Source organism: Haliotis cracherodii, unplaced genomic scaffold (genome assembly GCF_022045235.1).
Source record: "Haliotis cracherodii isolate W230 unplaced genomic scaffold, xgHalCrac1.p SCAF_13, whole genome shotgun sequence".
Lineage (NCBI taxonomy): Eukaryota > Metazoa > Mollusca > Gastropoda > Lepetellida > Haliotidae > Haliotis > Haliotis cracherodii.
The window spans coordinates 20,438,022-20,462,515 of record NW_027266268.1 but is presented as its reverse complement, the minus strand read 5'-3'; the positions used below and the strand labels follow the sequence as shown (position 1 = coordinate 20,462,515).

General features: G+C 44.8%; 1 protein-coding gene across 1 annotated transcript in view; it reads left to right on the top strand.

Moving 5' to 3' along the window:
• LOC139459755 (coiled-coil domain-containing protein 18-like) overlaps positions 1 to 24,494 on the top strand; it is a 41,929-nt gene that overhangs the window by 5,050 nt on the left and 12,385 nt on the right. Inside the window, exons 4-21 of the mRNA XM_071241417.1 lie at positions 442 to 551; positions 856 to 984; positions 1,872 to 1,968; positions 3,080 to 3,201; positions 3,734 to 3,837; positions 4,425 to 4,606; positions 5,128 to 5,306; positions 9,301 to 9,437; positions 10,728 to 10,948; positions 12,624 to 12,875; positions 14,299 to 14,433; positions 17,070 to 17,264; positions 18,194 to 18,361; positions 19,003 to 19,145; positions 19,617 to 19,780; positions 21,168 to 21,265; positions 22,704 to 22,819; positions 22,981 to 23,080. Of these exons, the coding sequence (XP_071097518.1) occupies positions 442 to 551; positions 856 to 984; positions 1,872 to 1,968; positions 3,080 to 3,201; positions 3,734 to 3,837; positions 4,425 to 4,606; positions 5,128 to 5,306; positions 9,301 to 9,437; positions 10,728 to 10,948; positions 12,624 to 12,875; positions 14,299 to 14,433; positions 17,070 to 17,264; positions 18,194 to 18,361; positions 19,003 to 19,145; positions 19,617 to 19,780; positions 21,168 to 21,265; positions 22,704 to 22,819; positions 22,981 to 23,080 (2,652 nt within the window). The remainder of the gene's footprint in view (positions 1 to 441; positions 552 to 855; positions 985 to 1,871; positions 1,969 to 3,079; positions 3,202 to 3,733; positions 3,838 to 4,424; positions 4,607 to 5,127; positions 5,307 to 9,300; positions 9,438 to 10,727; positions 10,949 to 12,623; positions 12,876 to 14,298; positions 14,434 to 17,069; positions 17,265 to 18,193; positions 18,362 to 19,002; positions 19,146 to 19,616; positions 19,781 to 21,167; positions 21,266 to 22,703; positions 22,820 to 22,980; positions 23,081 to 24,494) is intronic.

Here is a 24,494-nt window from a genome sequence, read left to right as displayed (position 1 = left end):
TTCACGGGTCGACCATATGGGACCTAGTGGGACCACATGTATGTTAGACTGGTTGCTGTCCCTGTGGGGTAGCTGAGTGGTTAAGGTGTTCATGTGTCATGCCAAAGGTCTGAGTTAGATTTTCCACATGGGTACAATGTGTGAAGCCTGTTATGGTATCCCCTGCCATCATATTGCTGTAAAAATGCATAAAATGCTCAAAGGCAAAGGCATAAAATTGTACTCAATCAATCACATATGAATTTGTGTATTATACATATTCTTCGTCACTTGTATGTTCCGAAATAGTTGTTTAAAGCCAGGTAGAATGAGTGAGTTAAAATTGAAGATCAGGTGTGGGACCTCACTCACTCACTCACTCACTCACTCACTCACTCACACTCACTCACTCACTCACTCACTCACTCACTCACTCACTCACCCGTTATCTTTGTATTGCAGACGCGTGAGTTGTCACGTGAGATGGAGAGTCAGAAGGACATTGTGCCGGAACTGGAGGACAAGATTGTTGGACTTCAGGCTGAAACAGAGGCTCAGGACAAGGCCCTGAGGTAGTGTTTGTCAGGGATGGCTCCTCCTTTGGGCACAAATCTGCATCCTCTGTTGAAATGTTTTTCTATGTAAATAAATCAATTGTTATTCTGATGGTGTTCTGCAGGTGTGTGGAGGAGAGGTTTACAGCTGTATACAGCTGATGTTTTGTTGCAGGTGTGTGGAGGAGAGGTTTGAGCTGTGTACAGCTGATGTTGTGTTTTAGGTGTGTGGAGGAGAGGTTTGAGCTGTGTACAGCTGACGTTGTGTTGCAGGTGTGTGGAGGAGAGGTTTGAGCTGTGTACAGCTGATGTTGTGTTGCAGGTGTGCGGAGGAGAGGTTTGAGGACAGCCAGCGTGAGACGGCACAGCTGCAGCAGAAGATGTCCCGTTGTCAACAGGAAGTGGAGGACATGAGGATGGAGCTCCGGGAGGAGAGGACGATTCGCAGAAAGTAAGAAATTGTTCTTTGTTTTATACAAGTATGAGAAGGAGGAGAGAGAAGGAGGAGAAACTTTAACTCAGAAGGTAAAACACAATACAATTAGGGAGAGCATAAACATTTGGGATGAAAGATCAGACCGAGACCTTTTGATGGGAGAAAAGCGAGTGTGATGTTGTTGTATGTGCTGTGATTGTAAACCAGCCTTTTTATTGCTGGATCATCTTCCTCCTTTTTCATGAAGAAGAGAAACAAAACCCACCAGGTTGGCCTGATTTGTTGTAATCCATACTGTCTGCTGTGAGGAGCTGCAGCCCTTATCCATGCCAGAATATGGATGTGAATATCTGATTTGCTTCCATTATGATCGCTATATATAAGTTCAAACTCCGCCTCACCTCACCTAACCTCACCCCACCCCACCACACATCACATTACCTCACCCCACCCCACTTCACTTTACCTCACCTCACCTCACTTTACCTCATTTCACCTCACCTCACCTCACCCCAACCCACCTCACTTCACCTTACCTGACCTCACTTTACCACATTTCACCTCACCTCATTCCACCTCACCCAAATTCACCTCACCTCACTTTACCTCATTTCACCTCACCTCACCTAATCCCACCTCACTCAACCTCACCTTACCTCACTTCACTTCACCTCACCTCACTTTACCACATTTCACCTCACCTCATCCCACCTCACCCAAATTCACCTCACCTCACTAACCTCATTTCACCTCACCTCACATAACCCCATGTCAACTCACCTCACCTCACCCCACCCCACCCCACTTTACCTCATTTCACCTCACCTAACCCCACCTCACCCCATCTCACCTCACCTCACCTCACCTCACCTCACCTTACCACATCTCTGCTGTGTTTTCAGTCTTGAAGCACAGAGAGACGAAGCCCTGCAGACCTTCCTGGAATCTCAGGACTCACTGGAGGAATATCAGAAAAAGATGAAAGACAAAATCAGAAAGGTAATCACACAGCCTTTCAAAGTCATTTGTTGCAAGAGTGGTCCAGCGGGCTAGTGTTAAACCTTATTTCACTTGTCCTCAAAGTTCGTAGTTAGGCCTGCTTGAAAGAGACAGAAATGTGAATTATGTTTACATATTCTATTATTAGTTTCATTCAGATTCAATCTGTGGCAAAATTGAATCATTGAGAGCTGGTTCGGTTTTACCATCATTTGATGGACTACTATGATTGATAGTTCCCCTTTAAGTGACAGGATGAGCTTAGTCCCTCTTTAAGTAAAAATGAGATGAGAGTGTGAAGTAGTCCCCCTTTAAGTAACAATAGGATGAGAGTGTGGAACATAGTCCCCCCTTTAAGTAACAATGAGATGAGAGTGTGGCGCCCCCTTTAAGTAACAATGAGATGAGAGTGTGGAACATTGTCCCCCTTTTAACTAACAGTGAGTTGAAAGTGTGGAGCAGTCCCCCTTTAACTCTCAGTGAGTTGAGAGTGTGGAGCAGTCCCCCTTTAACTATCAGTGAGTTGAGAGTGTGGAGCCCTTTAACTATCAGTGAGTTGAGAGTGTGGAGCCCCTTTAACTATCAGTGAGTTGAGAGTGTGGAGCCCTATAACTATCAGTGAGTTGAGAGTGTGGAGCAACTTTAACTATGAGTGAGTTGAGAGTGTGGAGCCCCTTAGTTATCAGTGAGTTGAGAGTGTGGAGCTCCTTTAACTATCAGTGAGTTGAGAGTGTGGAGCAGTCCCCCTTTAACTAACAGTGACTTGAGAGTGTGGAGCAGTCCCCCTTTAACTTTCAGTGAGTTGAGATTGTGGAGCCCCTTTAACTATCAGTGAGTTGAGAGTGTGGAACCCCTTAGTTATCAGTGAGTTGAGAGTGTGGAGACCCTTTAACTATCAGTGAGTTGAGAGTGTGGAGCAGTCCCCCTTTAACTTTCAGTGAGTTGAGAGTGTGGAGCAGTCCCCCTTTAACTATCAGTGAGTTGAGAGTGTGGAGCTCCTTAGTTATCAGTGAGATGAGAGTGTGGAGCCCCTTAGTTATCAGTGAGTTGAGAGTGTGGAGCAGTCCCCCTTTAACTATCACTGGGATGAGAGTGTGGATGCCTGCTGCAGCTGGAGCAGAACGAGGACGACCTGCGAGACTCTGTGGCCCAGTCGACCGGGGAGAGGGAGGAACTGCTAGAGAAACTCACCCAGCAGCAGGCCGCCCTCGACCAACAGGAGGAGGAGATACAGTGAGTCCATGGCCTGCTTGTATTTTAGTCACATAAGGTGTTTGCTGGAGGTGGAGAAAACTTTGGAGTGGGACATAAACGTGCTGATGAATTGAGGAATCTAGATTCACAGAATTTTCTCTTTCAAAGTAATACTGCATTAGGCATTATACATTTGACATTCTGCCACACGCGTCTGATGCTCTTTCACACACATCTAATGTTTTGCCACACACATCTAATGTCTTGCCACACACATCTCATGTTTTGCCACACTCATCTAATGTTTTGCCACACTCATCTAATGTTTTGCCACACTCATCTAATGTTTTGCCACACACATCTAATGTTTTGCCACACAAATGTGATGTTCTGCCACACACATCTGACATCCTGCCACACACATCTGACATCCTGACACACACATCTGACTTCCTGACACACACATCTGACATCCTGACACACACATCTGACATCCTGACACACACATCTGACATCCTGACACACACATCTGACATCCTGACACACACATGTCTGGCATTCTGCTCCCCAGGAGACTGCAGGCCCTGGAAGCTGTGGAGCTGGAGACCAAGGCGGACATGGAACAGCAGAACCTTGACCTCCGGGAGAACATCACAAGGATTACCACCAGATTCAGTGAGTATAACACACTGGCAGTGGTACATCCAGATTCATTGGAGAAAGAGTGTGTATAAAATGCTGTTTTATTGATAGGGACGACGTGTTTACTAGCAAGACATTGAGGCTTCTGTCATCACTCCATATCTACCTATTGGGCTGGGATGGGTAACTCAGGTACTCGTGACGATGGGTCCTGAGTAGACCTGGGTACCCACAGGACAACCTTGGTTAGTCATGTGATACTTGTTTAATGACAATAAAACTCCATGGTTACAGTACAAGTCGCTAATGCTCAAATTTCTTTCTGTCTATGCACACATTCCTTCTGATTTTTATATGTTTGTGTAAAGATCAACTTCAGTTAATGCATGATCAGATGGTTCTATATCTGTATCTGAATAGTGTTCGAAAGGCTCCAGAAAAGAAGTTCCCAGTCGAACATTTTGTACCCAACTCTTAAGACCTATCCAGGTAGAGTCAGGTAATAGGGGGTCAGGTACCCAGGTACAAATTTGGACTCCCTTCTACCTATATTGCAGTGGATAGAACACTCAGGTCTGTGTAGAATACATCTCAAGACTGAAGTGACTGGTGTGTTTCAGACCAGCTTGAGGCTGAGCTGAGCTGTGTGGAGAGTGTGAGGAGGGAAAACCTGCGTCTCAAGACACAGTTGCAGAGTCAGGAGCAGCAGCTGAACTTGTGTCAGGACGAGGTGGAGGAAAGTCGCACCATCCTCGCGCAGCTTGAGCAGTTCACCATGCAGCTCCAGCTCACACAGGCGGGGGTAGGTAACAGTTATTGTCACTGGGACTGCAGTCTAAGACACACATATTGTAGCTCTCGAATTCAATTGAATGAACGTGAGTAGCTCTATGATCTTACCATGGAACTGCGGAATTCACCTTCAAGCCATCTCATTTTTTGAAAAATGACAGCCAACTTACAAAATTGGATTGTTAAACATTGCTTGTAAGAAACACATCCAGATGAAATAGTTGTAATAGCTGTTAGTAACAGGATTAACCGGTGATTAGCTTTATCAACCTGTATCCTTATACACGAGGGCTGATACTGTTTATTTGATTCCCTGTGAGAACCTGTGTTTATTTGATTCCCTGTGAGAACCTGTGTCTCAGTAGATCCTCAACACTGGATCGGCTGATAAGATTTGGTAACTTAGTTGATTGTGTGTCACCATATCAGGAAAGCGTGGGACGTTGTTCATAATATTAACCACTGGTTTTTCTGCACCAGACTTGACTATTTAAAGACTGCTGTGACATAGCTGGAATATTGTGTTTTCAGGCCAACAATAGCAATAATGACAGTGGGATGTCCAGCATGAATCAGATGTCCAGTCCAGGGCGGCACAGCAAGTCGGGAGCAGCAGTCACCTTCAGCAAGACTGCTGGGTCTGGGTTTGAATCCCTGCCAGGTGCTACCATCCGTGGAGGTGGTGCCAGAGCTTTACTGTCCGATCTCAGGTAAAATCTTCATGGAGAATGAAATAGTTTGCTGGGTCACTATTGTACATCACACTGTGTAAACTTTTGAAGAATCACGACATGGGACTTTAGTGGTTCTGTTTTAAAGTTTGTTTCTTTGACTACATTAAATCTCACTGCATCTCTTTAGAGAGAACTAGCTTAGTATCAGTAAGTCTGCATTTAGATCAACAGTCGACCCCTGCCTCGAATATACCAGACCGCTTCCGTGGTCATACCAGAAAACAGAACAAAACAATTTTTCTTCTTGTTACCCTGCCTGGCACTCTGCATTAAGGGGCTAAAACAAGGACCCGTCGTCTCGGAGTCAGTATACTGTGTCAGAGGGGGTTATTCATGTTAAACTGCGGCATGGTAACTCAGTGGGCTAGCACTATGAAATCAGCATTTTGTACAAGCAGCCACCCATGCACTACATGGACTGCATGGGACCTGAGTATAGTGCTCTAACATTTTACCAGTAATGCCTACGAACCTTTAGAACAAGCTGACCTCAAACACATGATGCAGAAAACATTGTTTCTTCTGGCACTAACCATGGCTGCCAGAATGTCAGAGCATTATGCATACAGTGATCCCTCGCTATTGTGCTCTTCGATAAATCGCTACCTCGGTTACTACGCGCGGGAACGCATGGCTCCCAAAATTTATGTACACTTTTAATACTGAGAGTTTAACACAGACATGATTGTATTGTTGTTCATTGTTCATTTGCACATAACGCTTCTCATTGCATAATCAACCGTTTATCGCTGAATGGAGTTCTAATAATCTGTTTGAAAACATCCGCGGCAAGTCCCGGATCGTTCTACAAGTTAACTTGTCAAACTATACATCCTCTGATCTTAGATGCGCATGCATGCAATAAACGAGAACCACAAGCAAAGTTTATATTCTTAATTAGGGGGCAATCCAATTTGAGGCGACACTGTCAACTCACATGTTGCTGTCACAACACGGCGGTCATTCCTTTTGATTCGGATCAAGTAACTGTATCAAACCAATTAATCTGGCTTGAATGTGTATCTATATTTGTATGAATGAGTATGAATGCGCATAGTGCTGGTCAAAACTCTCGTTTTCCGTATTTTAAGCAACATGACCAATCAATACCACTGAAACAATCTGTACTTGTGTAATGAATTGTGATTGGCTCTTTGTTCATAGCGTCTGTTACTACCATTATCGATCGATATTCTCATGCAAGTAGACTACATTCACATTGAATGTGACAGTTAAGGCTTGTAAATAATAACAAACGGCGAAAACATAATTGATATATATTTTTACACTATGAACGGTAAACAACTTGTATCATTGCAATGTGCGAGACAAGGCAAAGATCGTGAGATTGGCCGAGCGCGCTCCTCTGCCCCGGCCTCGGTTAAATGGCTCATCGTCCATAACGCCCACCAATTATTTGGACCCCATTGGTAGCGTTGTAGCGAGGGACCACTGTATATCTACACTGAACAAGCTCCAAAAAACAAAAATTAAGAAGGAGTACTTCAGCTGAAGTTTCTAGAACAAGCATCTCCTTCTGGATGAGAGCAGTCATACTCAGAGCATACAAGGCAGCAGGGTTAGACCCACCTTCAGCATCCAACCCACAGAAAGTCAGAGCTATTGCATCCACTTTAGCTCTACATTGTAACGGCTTCATCCCGCAATCATGGAAGGCTGTTTTTGGAGATTGGTCACTGTCTTCACAAGTCACTATCTTAGAGATTTGCGATTCTTCAATTATTTGGAATTCATCGATTTGGGCCAATATTTGTCGCACAACAACCGACAATGCCTATCAGAAGATAGACTTGCTGCACTCACCCACGTTGACAGCAGACTTGCTGACGTCGGGTTAACGAATGACAGAGAGTCCATGTCCCCTGTTTTACTATGTAAGTCGGAGCAGGAGTGACAATGAATGTGTAAAGTTTATGACCTTCTCTTGACACTATAACTGTTTGAAATAAGTGAGAAATAACTTGTTTCGGCAAACTTTAGAAATCCGTGAAATCTAAAAGATTTCCTGAAACAAGGGTGTTAACTGACTCAAAATCCAGTTTTCACCCATGCCGAACTATGCTGGAATTTCATGGCTCGATCGTAGCGCCACCAGTGGCCATTACGATTTATGACCCTTCTATGTCTCTCCTATTGACCAATCAGATTCCACCTCTCACATTACTTGCATTTGCTTCAAACAAAATGATGGCACCCAGTCAAGAGGATTAGCTTGATAATCAAGATCTATAGTGTAATAAACAAGCCTCACTTTACAGCATGCTTCATGTCATTTGAGCACCTTGATTAAAAGCACGAAAAGATGTGGAAAATATCTGTCAACGTCCAGTTGATGATACACATGCTTTGCAAATCTTGCAGTTGATTGAAATCTGCACGTTGAAATCCATGTTTATGATCCAGATGTCTAGTTCGTTGCACAAGTTTTGATTTGACTATGCATAGACTCATCAGTCCAGCCCAGATGAAATTCCAAAATTCCAGCCTATTAAGGATTGAGAGTGGAATTTTACGGTCAGTTAACTCCCTTGCCTTGGTTGTCTCCCTTAGCAAGCTCCTTCCCAGCACCCGACACCTTCGTTACACTCTCGGTAACATCGCTGCCACCAGTGTGGGCGCGGCCATTACAAGAATCTTGAAATTTACCCTCTAACCCCAAATGTAGTCACATTCATATTTTGTTTACATGTTTGCCATCATAGTTCATTTTCAAAACATTTCCGACTGACCATGTTTTCCAGATGAATTTACTTTGTTGTTTGTATGATCAGATTGGTTCGAGATTGCAGACCAACGGAAAATCAACCAACTTCTCTCTTACATTCTCACTTTATCAATAACACGATAGTTTTAATGAAATAGAAATTCAAATTGACAAACAAAAGAAATGTAATTTAACAGGGGTAAGTGTATTCGGCATCACAATAGTCGTCACTTGTTTGTAAACATAACGGTCAATCGGCTGCAAGTTCAACTCCAAGCATGGTTGTGGTCATCCTATCACTGTGAGGAGTTTTGACTGGTGGCAGCATAGTATAGAGAGCTCCGCGAACGGGCTGTCGCTGCGAGGAGCTTGGGGAAGATGCTGTGAAGGAATTGCTACCCACAAAGGTATAAGAAGAACTAAGAATATTCTCATGTTCCCGGGATGTTCGGGTAGCCTAGTGGTTAAAGCATTCGCTGATCACGCCGAAGACCCGGATTCGATTCCCGACATGGGTACAATGTGTGAAGCCCATTTCTGGTGTCCCCCGCCGTGATGTTGCTGGAATATTGCTGAAAGCGGCGTAAAATCTCACTCACTCACTCTCATGTTCCCAGGGGGCTATATGAACTGATCATGGTGTGAATCACGCACTCTGTGGAACCCACAATCTTCTGTGGGATTCAGACAATTAGTATGAGTGAGTGAGTTTGGTTTTACGCCGCTTTTAGAAATGGGCTTCACACATTGTACCCATGTCGGGATTCGAACCCGGGTCTTCGGCGTGATGAGCGAACGCTTTAACCACTAGGCTACCCGACCGCCCCGCAATTAGTATGAGTCAGGATAAGGTTAAATATTTATTTTGTAGAGTAAAAATATCATAAATACTTTTCATGATTCATATGCTAAAGCTCCCACCCTGCCATCCCCGCTTCCTCCTTATATGTGTTTCTACTGTTACTATGGAAATGAGTGAGTGACAAGTCTACCAGCTTGGTCACATGATTCCAGGGCACCTGTGCTGTTCAAGGGTGTGTTCGGGTGAGCTGTTTTTCTGATCTCTGGGAACACGGTTCAGGAAGTTTCCACTATCTTTCAGAAATGCGATGAGATAAGCAATAGTATGAGTCAGGATAAGTATAAATGATACTTTGCTTGTCAAGGGCACTTAGTTTGGAGTCCTAGATAAATGCCATTGAAACATACAGATGCACATGTCAAACCAGTTTCTTGCTTTTTCAGATTAAAGTTATCCATGAAAGATGCTGAGATTCATCGCTTGCAGACTTGTCTTCAATCGCGTGAGAGGGACAACCCAGCTTCAATGATAGAAGGCCTGCGTGCAGAGCTGTCAGCCATGATGGATAAAACTCAACAAGGTGTGTACACTACATGATTGTCTGGCTTAGTGTGTATATATCCCTCGCTCTTTTTGCCAGAAACCTGTGTATGTAGGTTCAAATCCAGGTTTGTCAGCACCACACCCATTCTCGTAGGTTTCACCAAAGTGATGATCTGCCTCACCACTTTGGGCTTTTCTCCCACATTGGGCTAACACGCCATGATATCACTGGAATAACTGGTTTTAAACTCCTCACTCACTCACTCACTCACTCATTCACTCACACATTCACTCACATATTCACTCACGCATTCACTCACTCACTCACTCACTTACACACTCACTCACTCACACATTCACTCACTCACTCACTCACTCACTCACTACACTCACTCACACATTCACTCACTCACTTACACACTCACTCACTCACTCACTCACTACATTCACTCACTACATTCACTCACTCACTCACACATTCACTCACTTACTCACTACTCACACACTCACTCACTTACACACTCACTCATTCACTCGCTCACTGCTCACTCACTCACTCACTCGCTCGCTCACTGCTCACTCACTCACTCACACTCACTCACTCACACATTCACTCACACATTCACTCACTCACTCACTCACTCACTCACTCACTTACACACTCACTCACTCACACATTCACTCACTTACACACTCACTCACTCACTTACTCACTACACTCACTCACTCACTCACTCACTCAATTCACTCACTCACACATTCACACATTCACTCACTCACTACTCACACACACTCACTCACTCACTTACACACTCACTCACTCACTCGCTCACTGCTCACTCACTCACTCACACTCACTCACTCACTCGCTCACTCACTCGCTCACTGCTCACTCACTCACTCGGGGGCACGGGTGGCCCAGTCGTCTAAGGCGCCGTGATTCGCTGTGCAGAGTTGCGTCCCTTGGACACGCCAGAAACCTATGATTGTGGGTTCGAATCCCGGTTCGCCCCGATTATGTTTCTAGGTTTGTCAGCACCATACCCATGCTCGTGGGTTTCACCGAAGTGGTAAACGTCTGAGACCTGCATCACTTGGGGCTTTCCTCTCACATTAAGCTGACACGCTGCGATATAACTGGAATACTGTTAAAAGCGGCGTTAAACCAAACTCACTCACTCACTCACTCACTCACTCACTCACTCACTCACACACTCGCTCACTGCTCACTCACTCACTCACTCACTCACTCACTCACTCACTCACTCACTCACACACTCACTCACCCACAGTCATCCAGTACAAATCTCTAGTTTCCTTCTTTCAGGAAATTTGAAAAGCCAGGAGATGGAGAGTGTGCTCAGTCGGGTGGAGTCAGACCGGTCTAAACTGGCGGCACAGCTTTGTGAGATGAAACGAGATCTGTCGGATAAGGATGCGCAGATGTTGTCTCATGAGGCCCGTCTCACCCAGCGGAATGCCCAGATCATCGAGTTCCAGGAGGATGCAAACAGGAAGAGCACCGAGATCAACAACTTGGAGAGAGAGGTGAATGGTGTATACAAGCATTCAGGCCGTTTAGCATCAGTAAACCAGTATGTCAGTATATGTTGAACACCATCAATATGGACACCCCCCTTCCAGAGATACATCAGTAGATCAGTATGTCAGACAGTGAAACACCATCAATATGGACACCCCCCTTCCAGAGATACATCTGTAGATCAGTATGTCAGACAGTGAAACACCATCAATATGGACACCCCCCTTCCAGAGATACATCAGTAGATCAGTATGTCAGACAGTGAAACACCATCAATATGGACACCCCCCTTCCAGAGATACATCAGTAGATCAGTATGTCAGACAGTGAAACACCATCAATATGGACACCCCCCTCCCAGAGATACATCAGTAGATCAGTATGTCAGACAGTGAAACACCATCAATATGGACACCCCCCTTCCAGAGATACATCAGTAGATCAGTATGTCAGACAGTGAAACACCATCAATATGGACACCCCCCTCCCAGAGATACATCTGTAGATCAGTATGTCAGACAGTGAAACACCATCAATATGGACACCCCCCTCCCAGAGATACATCTGTAGTTCAGTATGTCAGACAGTGAAACACCATCAATATGGACACCCCCCTCCCAGAGATAATCTGTAGATCAGTATGTCAGACAGTGAAACACCATCAATATGGACACCCCCCTCCCAGAGATACATCTGTAGTTCAGTATGTCAGACAGTGAAACACCATCAATATGGACACCCCCCTCCCAGAGATAATCTGTAGATCAGTATGTCAGGCAGTGAAACACCATGAGTATGAAATGAAAATCATGAAAATCCTGCTAAGAATTGGTCTTCAGCAACCCATGTTTGCCGTAACAGGTGATCATGTTTGTCGTAAGGGGCCACTTTGCTTGTCATAAGAGGCGACTTAAAGGGATCAAGTGGTCAGGCTCGCTGACTTGGTTGATGCATGTCATTGTATCCCAGTTGTGTAGATCGATGCTCATGATGCCAGTCACTGGATTGTTTGGTCCAGATTTGATACTGCCGTCATATGGCTGGAATATTGCTGAGTGTGGCGTTAAACAACAAACAAACCCAGAGATGCATCAGTATGTCAGTATATAGTGAAACACCATTAATATGGACATATGGCCCAGTGATGGGAGGTGGGAGCTTAAGGCAGTGCCCAGTGAGGCCAAGTGAAGAAACACTGGTGGGAGGTGGAAAGGTATGTATTTCCCTTGTGAAGAGTTTTTGATAAATTTTCTTGACAGATGGATAGCCAAAATATCAGATTCAGGTTGTTTGCTAGGACAACTTGTCAAACTGATAGGTTCCCCAAATCTGCATGGCCTATTGTATTCTGCTAGTTTTCTATGACAGGGCCAATAGATAGGTTCCCCAAATCTGCATGGCCTATTGTATTCTGCTAGTTTTCTATGACAGGGCCAATAGATAGGTTCCCCAAATCTGCATGGCCTATTGTATTCTGCTAGTTTTCTATGACAGGGCAAATAGATAGGTTCCCAATGTATTTTTATAAGCTCTGTCGCTTCTAAAATAACACATTTTTTAAAAAGTATTATTTATTAATGCATGACATTTCTGTAGTAATCATGAGAATGTAATGCTTGTGTGAGAACAAACATGAGTCGGGTTGGGTTCGTCTTGAATTTCGTGACCCAATATTTCCAGCTACGGAAGAAGACTTCCCAGATGAGCAGTTTGGAGGTACAGTTAGACGAGAAGATGCGGGAGTTCTCGGCCCACATTGCTCGGATGAAGCAGCTGGAGGAGGAGGTGATTGGTCGCGAGGAAGAGGCAGATGAACTCCGCCACCAGGTGGCAGCACACCAGGCCGAGATACGGAAGAAACAAAGCAGCGATGACAAGAAACAACAGCTCCATCAGGAACAGTGTCGCGACTATGAAAAACAGATAGATATTGTAAGTTGTGTCCCTTCCTATGTACTATATTTTATGATAGTGAAAGCAATTTTATATAGCGGTGATAATCCAGTAGGGCCGAAATGGTGGGGTTTGTGTCTGCTAAATGTCATGTTAAAATTTAGTTTCAACATGAAAACCAAATTTGTAATTTCTCTGTTATGTACAATTTTGTCAACAATTAAGCCTGTCAATGTTTGTGGTGGTCAAAGGTCATCTGAATTCGATTTGTTGATTGAAAACTTGTTTTGACCGATACAGATGTATGTGAGTCAACTTCAAACAGGGTCACATATGACATAGGTGTGCCACAGTTTAGAGGTCATTGTGTGTGGCATCAGTTCTCATGAGACTGATCTGAGCAAATCTTGGTGGATTTGAATGTGGACATGTGAATAGTGATGGGTTTAACTGGAACATGGTGATAACTACAATACATAATTCCACGTACAGATGTCCTTGTATATTTACCCATGTTCTAGAAATGTCCTGGAGGTAGGGTTTCCAGACTAACAGGGTTACACTCTATACATGTTCTAGAAATGTCCTGGAGGTAGGATTTCCAGACTAACAGGGTTACACTCTATACATGTTCTAGAAATGTCCTGGAGGTAGGGTTTCCAGACTAACAGGGTTACACTCTATACATGTTCTAGAAATGTCCTGGAGGTAGGGTTTCCAGTCTAACAGGGTTACACTCTATACATGTTCTAGAAATATCCTGGAGGTAGGGTTTCCAGTCTAACAGGGTTACACTCTATACATGTTCTAGAAATATCCTGGAGGTAGGGTTTCCAGACTAACAGGGTTACACTCTATACATGTTCTGGAAATGTCCTGGACGTAGGATTTCCAGACTAACAGGGTTACACTCTATACATGTTCTGGAAATATCCTGGAGGTAGGGTTTCCAGTCTAACAGGGGTAGACTATATACATGTTCTGGAAATGTCCTGGAGGTAGGATTTCCAGACTAACAGGGTTACACTCTATACATTTTCTGGAAATGCCCTGGAGGTAGGGTTTCCAGTCTAACAGGGTTACACTCTATACATGTTCTGAAAATGTCCTGGAGGTAGGATTTCCAGACTAACAGGGTTACACTCTATACATGTTCTGGAAATGTCCTGGAGGTAGGATTTCCAGACTTACAGGGTTACACTCTATACATGTTCTGGAAATGTCCTGGATGTAGGGTTTCCAGTCTAACAGGGTTACACTCTATACTTGTTCTGGAAATGTCCTAGAGGTAGGGTTTCCAGTCTTACAGGGTTACACTCTATAGAAGTTCTGAAAATGTCCTGCAGGTAGGGTTTCCAGTCTAACAGGGTAACACTTTATTATGAAGGCAGATTGTCTGTGAAGGAATCGCAACGTGAATGTATTGTTATGGAGATGTTGATCAGTTTACAACATCTTTCAGCTTCAAAATGAGTTGGAGAAAGGTGGGCGGAAGATGTCTGAGTATGAGCATCAAGTGGCTGCGTTGAGGGAGGAAGTGTCAACCAAGTCTGTCCACAGCAAGCACCTGGAACAGACTCTGCAGGAGACCAGGGAGGTGGGTCAAGCCCTGAATCACTGGCCCCAAGGGATGGGTGGGCCAGAGATCTCAGAGTTACATCCCTTAGCCATGCCTTGATCTGATTGTCTTCAGTTAAAGTCCTACAGATCGCCCAGATTATGATCCAGATGAATATCTGATTATATATATAACTGTGCTCATGGGCTATGCTAAAGTGTAATGTCTGTGGCCTAACCTGTTGTCACTTTCCTCCTGGATTAACATGACATGACATGACGTTACAGAAATGCTGAAACTCCAGGGTGACATTGTACAAAGCAATGTTCGTGCTTAGGTGATTGTAACTCCCATACCTTAACATAGATTTACCACAGTTGTAGCGCTAAGGTTGTTTTGTACAATGGCGCCCAAGGCAACAGTCTTGTATTAAGTGTGTTTAATCCTTGAATTGTCTTCAGGAGCTGAGTTCCCGGACACAACAGAGTCAGGAGACGGCAACAGTCTTGTATTAAGTGTGTTCAATCCTTGTACTGTCTTCAGGAGCTGAGTTCCCAGACACATCAGAGTCAGGAGACGGCAACAGTCTTGTATTAAGTGTGTTTAATCCTTGTACAGTCTTTAGGAGCTGAGTTCCCGGACACAACAGAGTCAGGAGACGGCAACAGTCTTGTATTAAGTGTGTTTAATCCTTGTACTGTCTTCAGGAGTTGAGTTGCCGGACACAGCAGAGTCAGGAGACGGCAACAGTCTTGTATTAAGTGTGTTTAATCCTTGTACAGTCTTCAGGAGCTGAGTTCTCGGACACAGCAGAGTCAGGAGACGGCAACAGTCTTGTATTAAGTGTGTTCAATCCTTGTACTGTCTTCAGGAGCTGAGTTCCCGGACACAACAGAGTCAGGAGACGGCAACAGTCCTGTATTAAGTGTGTTTAATCCTTGTACTGTCTTTAGGAGCTGAGTTCCCGGACACAACAGAGTCAGGAGACGACAACAGTCTTGTATTAAGTGTGTTCAATCCTTGTACTGTCTTTAGGAGCTGAGTTCCCGGACACAACAGAGTCAGGAGACGGCAACAGTCTTGTATTAAGTGTGTTCAATCCTTGTACTGTCTTTAGGAGCTGAGTTCCCGGACACAACAGAGTCAGGAGACGGCAACAGTCCTGTATTAAGTGTGTTCAATCCTTGTACTGTCTTCAGGAGCTGAGTTCCCGGACACAGCAGAGTCAGGAGACGGCAACAGTCTTGTATTAAGTGTGTTTAATCCTTGTACAGTCTTTAGGAGCTGAGTTCCCGGACACAACAGAGTCAGGAGACGGCAACAGTCTTGTATTAAGTGTGTTTAATCCTTGTACTGTCTTCAGGAGTTGAGTTGCCGGACACAACAGAGTCAGGAGACGGCAACAGTCTTGTATTAAGTGTGTTTAATCCTTGTACAGTCTTCAGGAGCTGAGTTCTCGGACACAGCAGAGTCAGGAGACGGCAACAGTCTTGTATTAAGTGTGTTCAATCCTTGTACTGTCTTCAGGAGCTGAGTTCCCGGACACAACAGAGTCAGGAGACGGCAACAGTCCTGTATTAAGTGTGTTTAATCCTTGTACTGTCTTTAGGAGCTGAGTTCCCGGACACAACAGAGTCAGGAGACGACAACAGTCTTGTATTAAGTGTGTTCAATCCTTGTACTGTCTTTAGGAGCTGAGTTCCCGGACACAACAGAGTCAGGAGACGGCAACAGTCTTGTATTAAGTGTGTTCAATCCTTGTACTGTCTTTAGGAGCTGAGTTCCCGGACACAACAGAGTCAGGAGACGGCAACAGTCCTGTATTAAGTGTGTTCAATCCTTGTACTGTCTTCAGGAGCTGAGTTCCCGGACACAGCAGAGTCAGGAGACGGCAACAGTCTTGTATTAAGTGTGTTTAATCCTTGTACTGTCTTCAGGAGTTGAGTTGCCGGACACAGCAGAGTCAGGAGACGGCAACAGTCTTGTATTAAGTGTGTTTAATCCTTGTACAGTCTTCAAGAGCTGAGTTCTCGGACACAGCAGAGTCAGGAGACGGCAACAGTCTTGTATTAAGTGTGTTCAATCCTTGTACTGTCTTCAGGAGCTGAGTTCCCGGACACAGCAGAGTCAGGAGACGGCAACAGTCTTGTATTAAGTGTGTTCAATCCTTGTACTGTCTTCAGGAGCTGAGTTTCCGGACACAGCAGAGTCAGGAGAGGGCAACAGTCTTGTATTAAGTGTGTTCAATCCTTGTACTGTCTTCAGGAGCTGAGTTTCCGGACACAGCAGAGTCAGGAGACGGCAACAGTCTTGTATTAAGTGTGTTCAATCCTTGTACTGTCTTCAGGAGCTGAGTTCCCGGACACAACAGAGTCAGGAGACAGCAACAGTCTTGTATTAAGTGTGTTCAATCCTTGTACTGTCTTCAGGAGCTGAGTTTCCGGACACAGCAGAGTCAGGAGACGGCAACAGTCCTGTATTAAGTGTGTTTAATCCTTGTACTGTCTTCAGGAGCTGAGTTCCCGGACACAACAGAGTCAGGAGACGGCAACAGTCTTGTATTAAGTGTGTTCAATCCTTGTACTGTCTTCAGGAGCTGAGTTCCCGGACACAACAGAGTCAGGAGACGGCAACAGTCTTGTATTAAGTGTGTTCAATCCTTGTACTGTCTTCAGGAGCTGAGTTCCCGGACACAACAGAGTCAGGAGACGCTGGAGCAACTAGAAGCGCGGGCCACGGAGGGCAACAGTCAGGTGAAGCAGCTGGAGTCGGCTCTACTCCTGTGCAAGGAGGAGATACGGAGCTACCTCAACACTCTGGAGCAGGCCAGGGACAAGTTTGACCGGGAGATCGCCAACAGGGATCAGAGGGTGAGAGGTGTTACAGGAACACACATCTGGGAATTGGATCTGGTGGATAGGATATGTCCTCATACCATTGCATGGTGCTGGTGACCCGTGAAGATTCCCGGGTAGAATAGGTCTTCAGCAACCCATGATGCGTGGATCGATGCTCATGATATCAAACACCGGATTGTCTGGTCCAAACTCGATTATTTACAGACCGCCGTCATATAGCTGGAATATTGCTGAGTGTGGCGATAAACAACAAACAACCATGGTGCTGATGACAAGTGCCTTGTCATGCCCAGTGTTACATAAAGGTGTTGCATAGATGCAATAGTGCTGCCGGGCTGGATATATATGGTTGCCTGTATATTGCTTCATATCATGAGCAGCATCCGCTCCATGAGGGCAGGATGACATCCACTAACCAAGCCACTGATGCCTATGGTCAGCACTACTGCAGCTGTTGCAGCTTCACAAAGACCCCTTTTAAGATCCGGTTTAGAATTGGTCATCAGCAACCCATTCTTGTCGTAAGAGGCGACTAACGGGATTAGATGGTCAGGCTAACTGAGTGGCTGGATGCATGTCATGTTATCCTATTTGCGTAGATGGATGTTCATAATGTTAATCATTTGATTGTCTGGTTCTGACTCGATTATTTACAGACCACCGTCATATAGCTGGAATATTACTGAGTGCAGCGTTAAACAACAAACAATCAAACCCAGAGATGCATCAGTATTTCAGTATAGAGTGAAACACCATTAATATGGACATATGGCCCTGTGAAGAAACTGGTGGGAGGTTAAGGCAGTGCCCATTAACATGATTAATGCAGCATTCTGCAACAAACAGACAAAATAACAATGATGAGCAGAAGCTCAAACAGCTAGACTACAACATGGCTTTTTTTAAAAAAGGTATTTAGTTTGGTTACTTTTGTCGACCAGCTTTCCCGGGCAGAACAAGACTTGAAGGAGACTAAGATGGAACTGGAGGAGAAGACAGAATCCAGTCGTGACATGGACAGGATGCTGATGGAGAGACAGGCCATGCTGCAGCAGAGCTCCAACAGGATCACGGAGCTGGAGGAGACTCAGGCCGACCTCAACAGACAGGTACTTGGACTTGTGTCATTAGGGTGTGTATAGGAGACTCAGGCCGACCTCAACAGACAGGTACTTGGACTTGTGTCATTAGTGGGGTGTATGGGAGACTCAGACTGACCTCAACAGACAGGTACCTGGACTTGTGACATTGGTGGGGTGTATAATAGACTCAGACTGACCTCAACAGACAGGTACCTGGACTTGTGTCATTAGTGGTGTGTATAATAGACTCAGGCTGACCTCAACAGACAGGTACCTGGACTTGTGTCATTAGTGGTGTGTATAATAGACTCAGGCTGACCTCAACAGACAGGTACCTGGACTTGTGTCATTAGTGGTGTGTATAATAGACTCAGGCTGACCTCAACAGACAGATACCTGGACTTGTGTCATTGGTGGGGTGTATGGGAGACTCAGACTGACCTCAACAGACAGGTACCTGGACTTGTGTCATTGATGGGGTGTATGGGAGACTTTGACCGACCTCAACAGACAGGTACTTGGACTTATGTCATTGGCGGGGTTTATAGGAGACTCAGACTGACCTCAACAGACAGGTACCTGGACTTGTGTCATTAGTGGTGTGTATGGGAGACTCAGGCCGACCTCAACAGACAGGTACTGGGACTTTTTATAATTTCTATGTGTAGATATCAAGCCTGGAGCAGCGTCTGCTGAGAGAGAAGGCCCAGTCCATGACTGAGCTGGAAGCGGCCGAGAGGAAGCTGCACCAGGCTTGTAGCGACATGGAGACCAAGTCAGCAGAAGGCACTCATCTCACACAGTCTCTCAGGTCAGTTGGCGTAAGTCAGTACGACCTCAACCCTAAAAAATATTCTTTCTAAAATTCCCAGTTGTCCAGATCCTGTAAATCCAGAAACCTTCTGAACAGTTACTGCTGGAAACGCCTCTACAAAGAGACACTAGTTTTAAATCAAGAAACTTGTTTATCCGGACAGTATCAATTAGAACACTACCATCTGGATTAACAGGGCCTCAGTGTGTGTAGTTGATGTCAGACCGCCTCCATGGTCTAGTGGTAGAGCGCACGCATGCACGCACGTGCACACACACACACACACACACAAACACACACACACACACACACACACACACACACACACACACACACACACACACACACACACACACACACACACACACACACACGTTGCTATATAAGTGCAATAATCTTGGACGCGACGTTAAACCCAATTTGACCTCACCTCACATAATGATCTTCCATATTGTTACATCACTGTAGGGAGTTGAAAGAAGAGAATCGCCACCTGACTAGTGATCTGTCGTCCCTGGAGCGCCAGCTACAAGAGGAACAGACTGAGAGTGAACAGACAATAACACGAAATGCCAGGCTGGAGAAGGACAACCGCGATCTGAGGGTGCAGCTGGAGCAGAAGATGGAGATAGGTTTGTAGCCTCTCTATGATGCTCCATCTGTCAGAGTGAGTGAGTGAGTGAGTTGGGTTTAATGCCACTTTTAACTGTATTCCAGTTATATCGCGGCGTGTCAGCTTTATGTGGGAGGAAAGCCCGAAGTGATGCATGTCTCAGACGTTTACAAACCTAGAAACATAATCAGGGAGAACTGGGATTTGAACCCACAATCATAGGTTTCTGGACGCAACTCTGTACAGCGAATTGCGGCGCCTCAGACAACTGGGCCACCCGTTCCTCCCCCCCCCCCCCCCGTCCCCCCCACTATCTTTCAGAGGTACCTCTCCTACACCTCAACAACTCCAAGCACTCCGCTACGGTAGCACTGATCCCCAGTAGCCTGTGCTTGTCATAAGAGACTACTATGGATCAGGTGTCAGGCTTGTGTGTAATTGTTACTGACATGTTGGACTCAACTACCATATATCGCTGTGTATAAGGCGACCCCACGTATAAGACGACCCCCCTGTACACGTCTTCAAAATCAACCCAAAATCCTATACTCCGCGTATAAAACAACCTGGAATGAAGCACATCACAAGTGGGCACACAAACCTTATATGCAATAAAAATATGTTTATCTTGTGTTGTTTTTTTCTACAATGATAGGTCGCGTGTGTAACTCCAGCACACTTCACCATTTTGTGTTTACACGGTACGACACCAAATTGGTGCCCGTAAAATAAAATTCACTTATGAAGTTATAACATATAAGAGACAATGCTGAGTAATTTAATCGCCAATTAACTATGTTGTAAATAACTAGGCTTATGTTTGCTTCACATTCAGCGTGTTTATTCCACAATCACTTACGTGTAGTCCCTGAAATAAAGTTACCTTTTTGAAAATAATTATCTGCAAAATACAAAATAAAAACCAAATGGAACCCCAAACAATGCTTACTTTCCTATTGCTGAGGCAATCTAGACTTGCCAAATCATTCTAGATTTGTGTTGGATCATTTTGTCTGGGAGACAGACGAATGTTGGACATTGCTCATAGCATCAGTCACCATTGGGCCCAGATTTGATTATTTACAGTCAGCCTTGATACAGCTCAAATACTGCAGACTTTGGCGTTAAAATAGAAACCATGATCCCCCTGTTGTACCTTTACAGACAACTTGGGCCTATGTCATTTGTGTGTCCCTTCTGTATGGAGGGCAATATATAAAACTGCAGATAGATTCAAATGAATGCTATTAAAAATACCTGTTTGTGATAGTTGCCAACAATTTTTGGTATGAAATCCCATATTTGTTTATTGTTTGTATAAAGCCTCCAGTGTTGGTGTACTGGGATCTGTAGGATGCTTCCTGTATTGCTGTGTGTGTGTAAGGTGTTTGGTGTTGTATGTTCAGTGGCAGACATGGAAGACCAGATGGCCAGCAGGTCGGAGGACGCCCAGCAGCAGATGCAGCTTGTGACGGAACTGGAGGAAGAGATCAACAGCTTGAAGGTACGGTCACATCTCCTGGGGCAGAATAGTCTCCGCAACATGCTTGTCACAAGAGCTGATGGAGGAGCTGAAGGGATCTCTGAAGGAATACTAGATTGTGTTGTTTATGCAGGGATCTCTGAAGGAATACCTGATTGTGTTGTTTGTGCAGGGATCTCTGAAGGAATACCTGATTGTGTTGTTTATGCTGGGATCTCTGAAGGAATACGTGATTATGTTGTTTGTGCAGGGATCTCTGAAGGAATACTAGATTGTGTTGTTTATGCAGGGATCTCTGACTGAATACTAGATTGTGGTGTTTGTGCAGGGATATCTGAATGAATACCAGATTGTGTTATTTGTGCAGGGATCTCTGAAGGAATACTTGATTATGTTGTTTATGCAGGGATCTCTGAATGAATACCAGATTGTGTTGTTTATGCAGGGATCTCTGACTGAATACTAGATTGTGGTGTTTGTGCAGGGATCTCTGAAGGAATACTTGATTATGTTGTTAATGCAGGGATCTCTGAAGGAATACTAGATTGTGTTGTTTATGCAGGGATCTCTGAAGGAATACTTGATTATGTTGTTAATGCAGGGATCTCTGAATGAATACCAGATTGTGGTGTTTATGCAGGGATCTCTGACGGAATACTAGATTGTGGTGTTTGTGCAGGGATCTCTGAAGGAATACATGATTGTGTTGTTGGTGCAGGGATCTCTGAAGGAATACATGATTGTGTTGTTGGTGCAGGGATCTCTGAAGGAATACATGATTGTGTTGTTTGTGCAGGGATCTCTGCAGGAATTCGTGATTATGTTGTTTATGCAGGGATCTCTGAATGAATACCAGATTGTGGTGTTTATGCAGGGATCTCTGACGGAATACTAGATTGTGGTGTTCGTTCAGGGATCTCTGAAGGAATACTTGATTATGTTGTTAATGCAGGGATCTCTGAATGAATACTAGATTGTGTTGTTTGTGCAGGGATCTCTGAAGGACTACTAGATTGTGTTGTTTATGCAGGGATCTCTGAAGGAATACCAGATTGTGTTGTTTGTGCAGGGATCTGTGAAGGAATACTAGATTGTGTTGTTTGTGCAGGGATCTGTGAAGGAATACCAGATTGTGTTGTTTGTGCAGGGATCTCTGAAGGAATACCAGATTGTGTTGTTTGTGCAGGGATCTCTGAAGGAATACATGATTGTGTTATTTATGCTGGGATCTCTGAAGGAATACTAGATTGTGTTGTTTGTGCAGGGATCTCTGAAGGAATACTAGATTGTGTTGTTTATGCAGGGATCTCTGAAGGAATATTTGATTGTGTTGTTTGTGCTGGGATCTCTGAAGGAATACTAGATTGTGTTGTTTATGCAGGGATCTCTGAAGGAATACTTGATTGTGTTGTTTGTGATGGGATCTCTGAAGGAATACTAGATTGTGTTGTTTGTGCAGGGATCTCTGAAGGAGAACAAAGCTGAGATGTGCAAACTTGATGACCAGCTCCAAAGGTCAAAGTTTGAGGTCAAGGCCAAGGATGACATGTTGGAGGACCTCCGGGATGCCCTGAAGTAAGTATTGACATCAGCTTTACTCAAAGTGTGAACACCTTTTTTTCACATTTATAGGACATAGAAATGCATACATACTATGCTGTTGGTTATCTACAGGTTAAAGTATATAAGTGATGGCAGGCAGATGAATTGTGGGTGATGTGTGTTTTTTGTGTCAGGAAGACCCAGGAGGAGTTGGGGATGATGAGGGAGGAGAATGAAGAGATGAAGGAATCACTTGACACCAGACAGATGGAGCTCAGCGAGAGGGTTGCACAGGTAGGTGTCGGAAATGTTTAATGTAAGGGGTACACAGGTAGGTGTTGGGCAACGTTTCATGTAAGGGTTGCACAGGTGTCGGGCAACGTTTAATGTAAGAGGTGAACAGGTAGGTGTCGGGCAACGTTTAATGTAAGGGGTGAACAGGTAGGTGTCGGGCAATGTTTAATGTAAGGGTACACAGGTAGGTGTCGGGCAATGTTTAATGTAAGGGGTGAACAGGTAGGTGTCGGCAAAGTTTAATGTAAGGGGTGAACAGGTAGGTGTCGGGCAATGTTTAATGTAAGGGTACACAGGTAGGTGTCGGGCAATGTTTAATGTAAGAGGTGAACAGGTAGGTGTCGGGCAACGTTTAATGTAAGGGGTGAACAGGTAGGTGTCGGGCAACGTTTAATGTAAGAGGTGAACAGGTAGGTGTCGGGCAACGTTTAATGTAAGGGGTGAACAGGTAGGTGTCTGGCAACGTTTAATGTAAGAGGTGAACAGGTAGGTGTCGGGCAACGTTTAATGTAAGAGGTGAACAGGTAGGTGTCGGGCAACGTTTAATGTAAGGGGTGAACAGGTAGGTGTCGGGCAATGTTTAATGTGAGGGGTGAACAGGTAGGTGTCGGGCAAAGTTTAATGTAAGGGGTACACAGGTAGGTGTTGTGGATGATGAGGGAGGAGAATGAAGAGATGAAGGAATCACTTGACACCAGACAGATGGAGCTCAGCGAGAGGGTCGCACAGGTAGGCGTCGGAAATGTTTAATGTGAGGGGTGAACATGTAGGTGTCGGGCAAAGTTTAATGTGAGGGATTAACAGGTAGGTGTCGGGCAAAGTTTAATGTGAGGGATTAACAGGTAGGTGTCGGGCAATGTTTAATTTAAGGGTACACAGGTAGGTGTCGGGCAACGTTTAATGTAAGGGTACACAGGTAGGTGTCGGGCAATGTTTCATGTAAGGGATGGACAGGTAGGTGTCTGGCAATGTTTAATGTAAGGGATGGACAGGTAGGTGTCGGGCAATGTTTAATGTAAGGGTACACAGGTAGGTGTCGGGCAACGTTTAATGTAAGGGTACACAGGTAGGTGTCTGGCAATGTTTAATGTAAGGGTACACAGGTAGGTGTCGGGCAATGTTTAATGTAAGGGTACACAGGTAGGTGTCTGGCAATGTTTGATATGAGGGGTGAACAGGTAGGTGTCGGGCAACGTTTAATGTAAGGGATGAACAGGTGGGTGTCTGGCAACGTTTAATGTGAGGGGTGAACAGGTAGGTGTCGGGCAATGTTTAATGTGAGGGGTGAACAGGTAGGTGTCGGGCAAAGTTTAATGTAAGGGGTACACAGGTAGGTGTTGTGGGTGATGAGGGAGGAGAATGAAGAGATGAAGGAATCACTTGACACCAGACAGATGGAGCTCAGCGAGAGGGT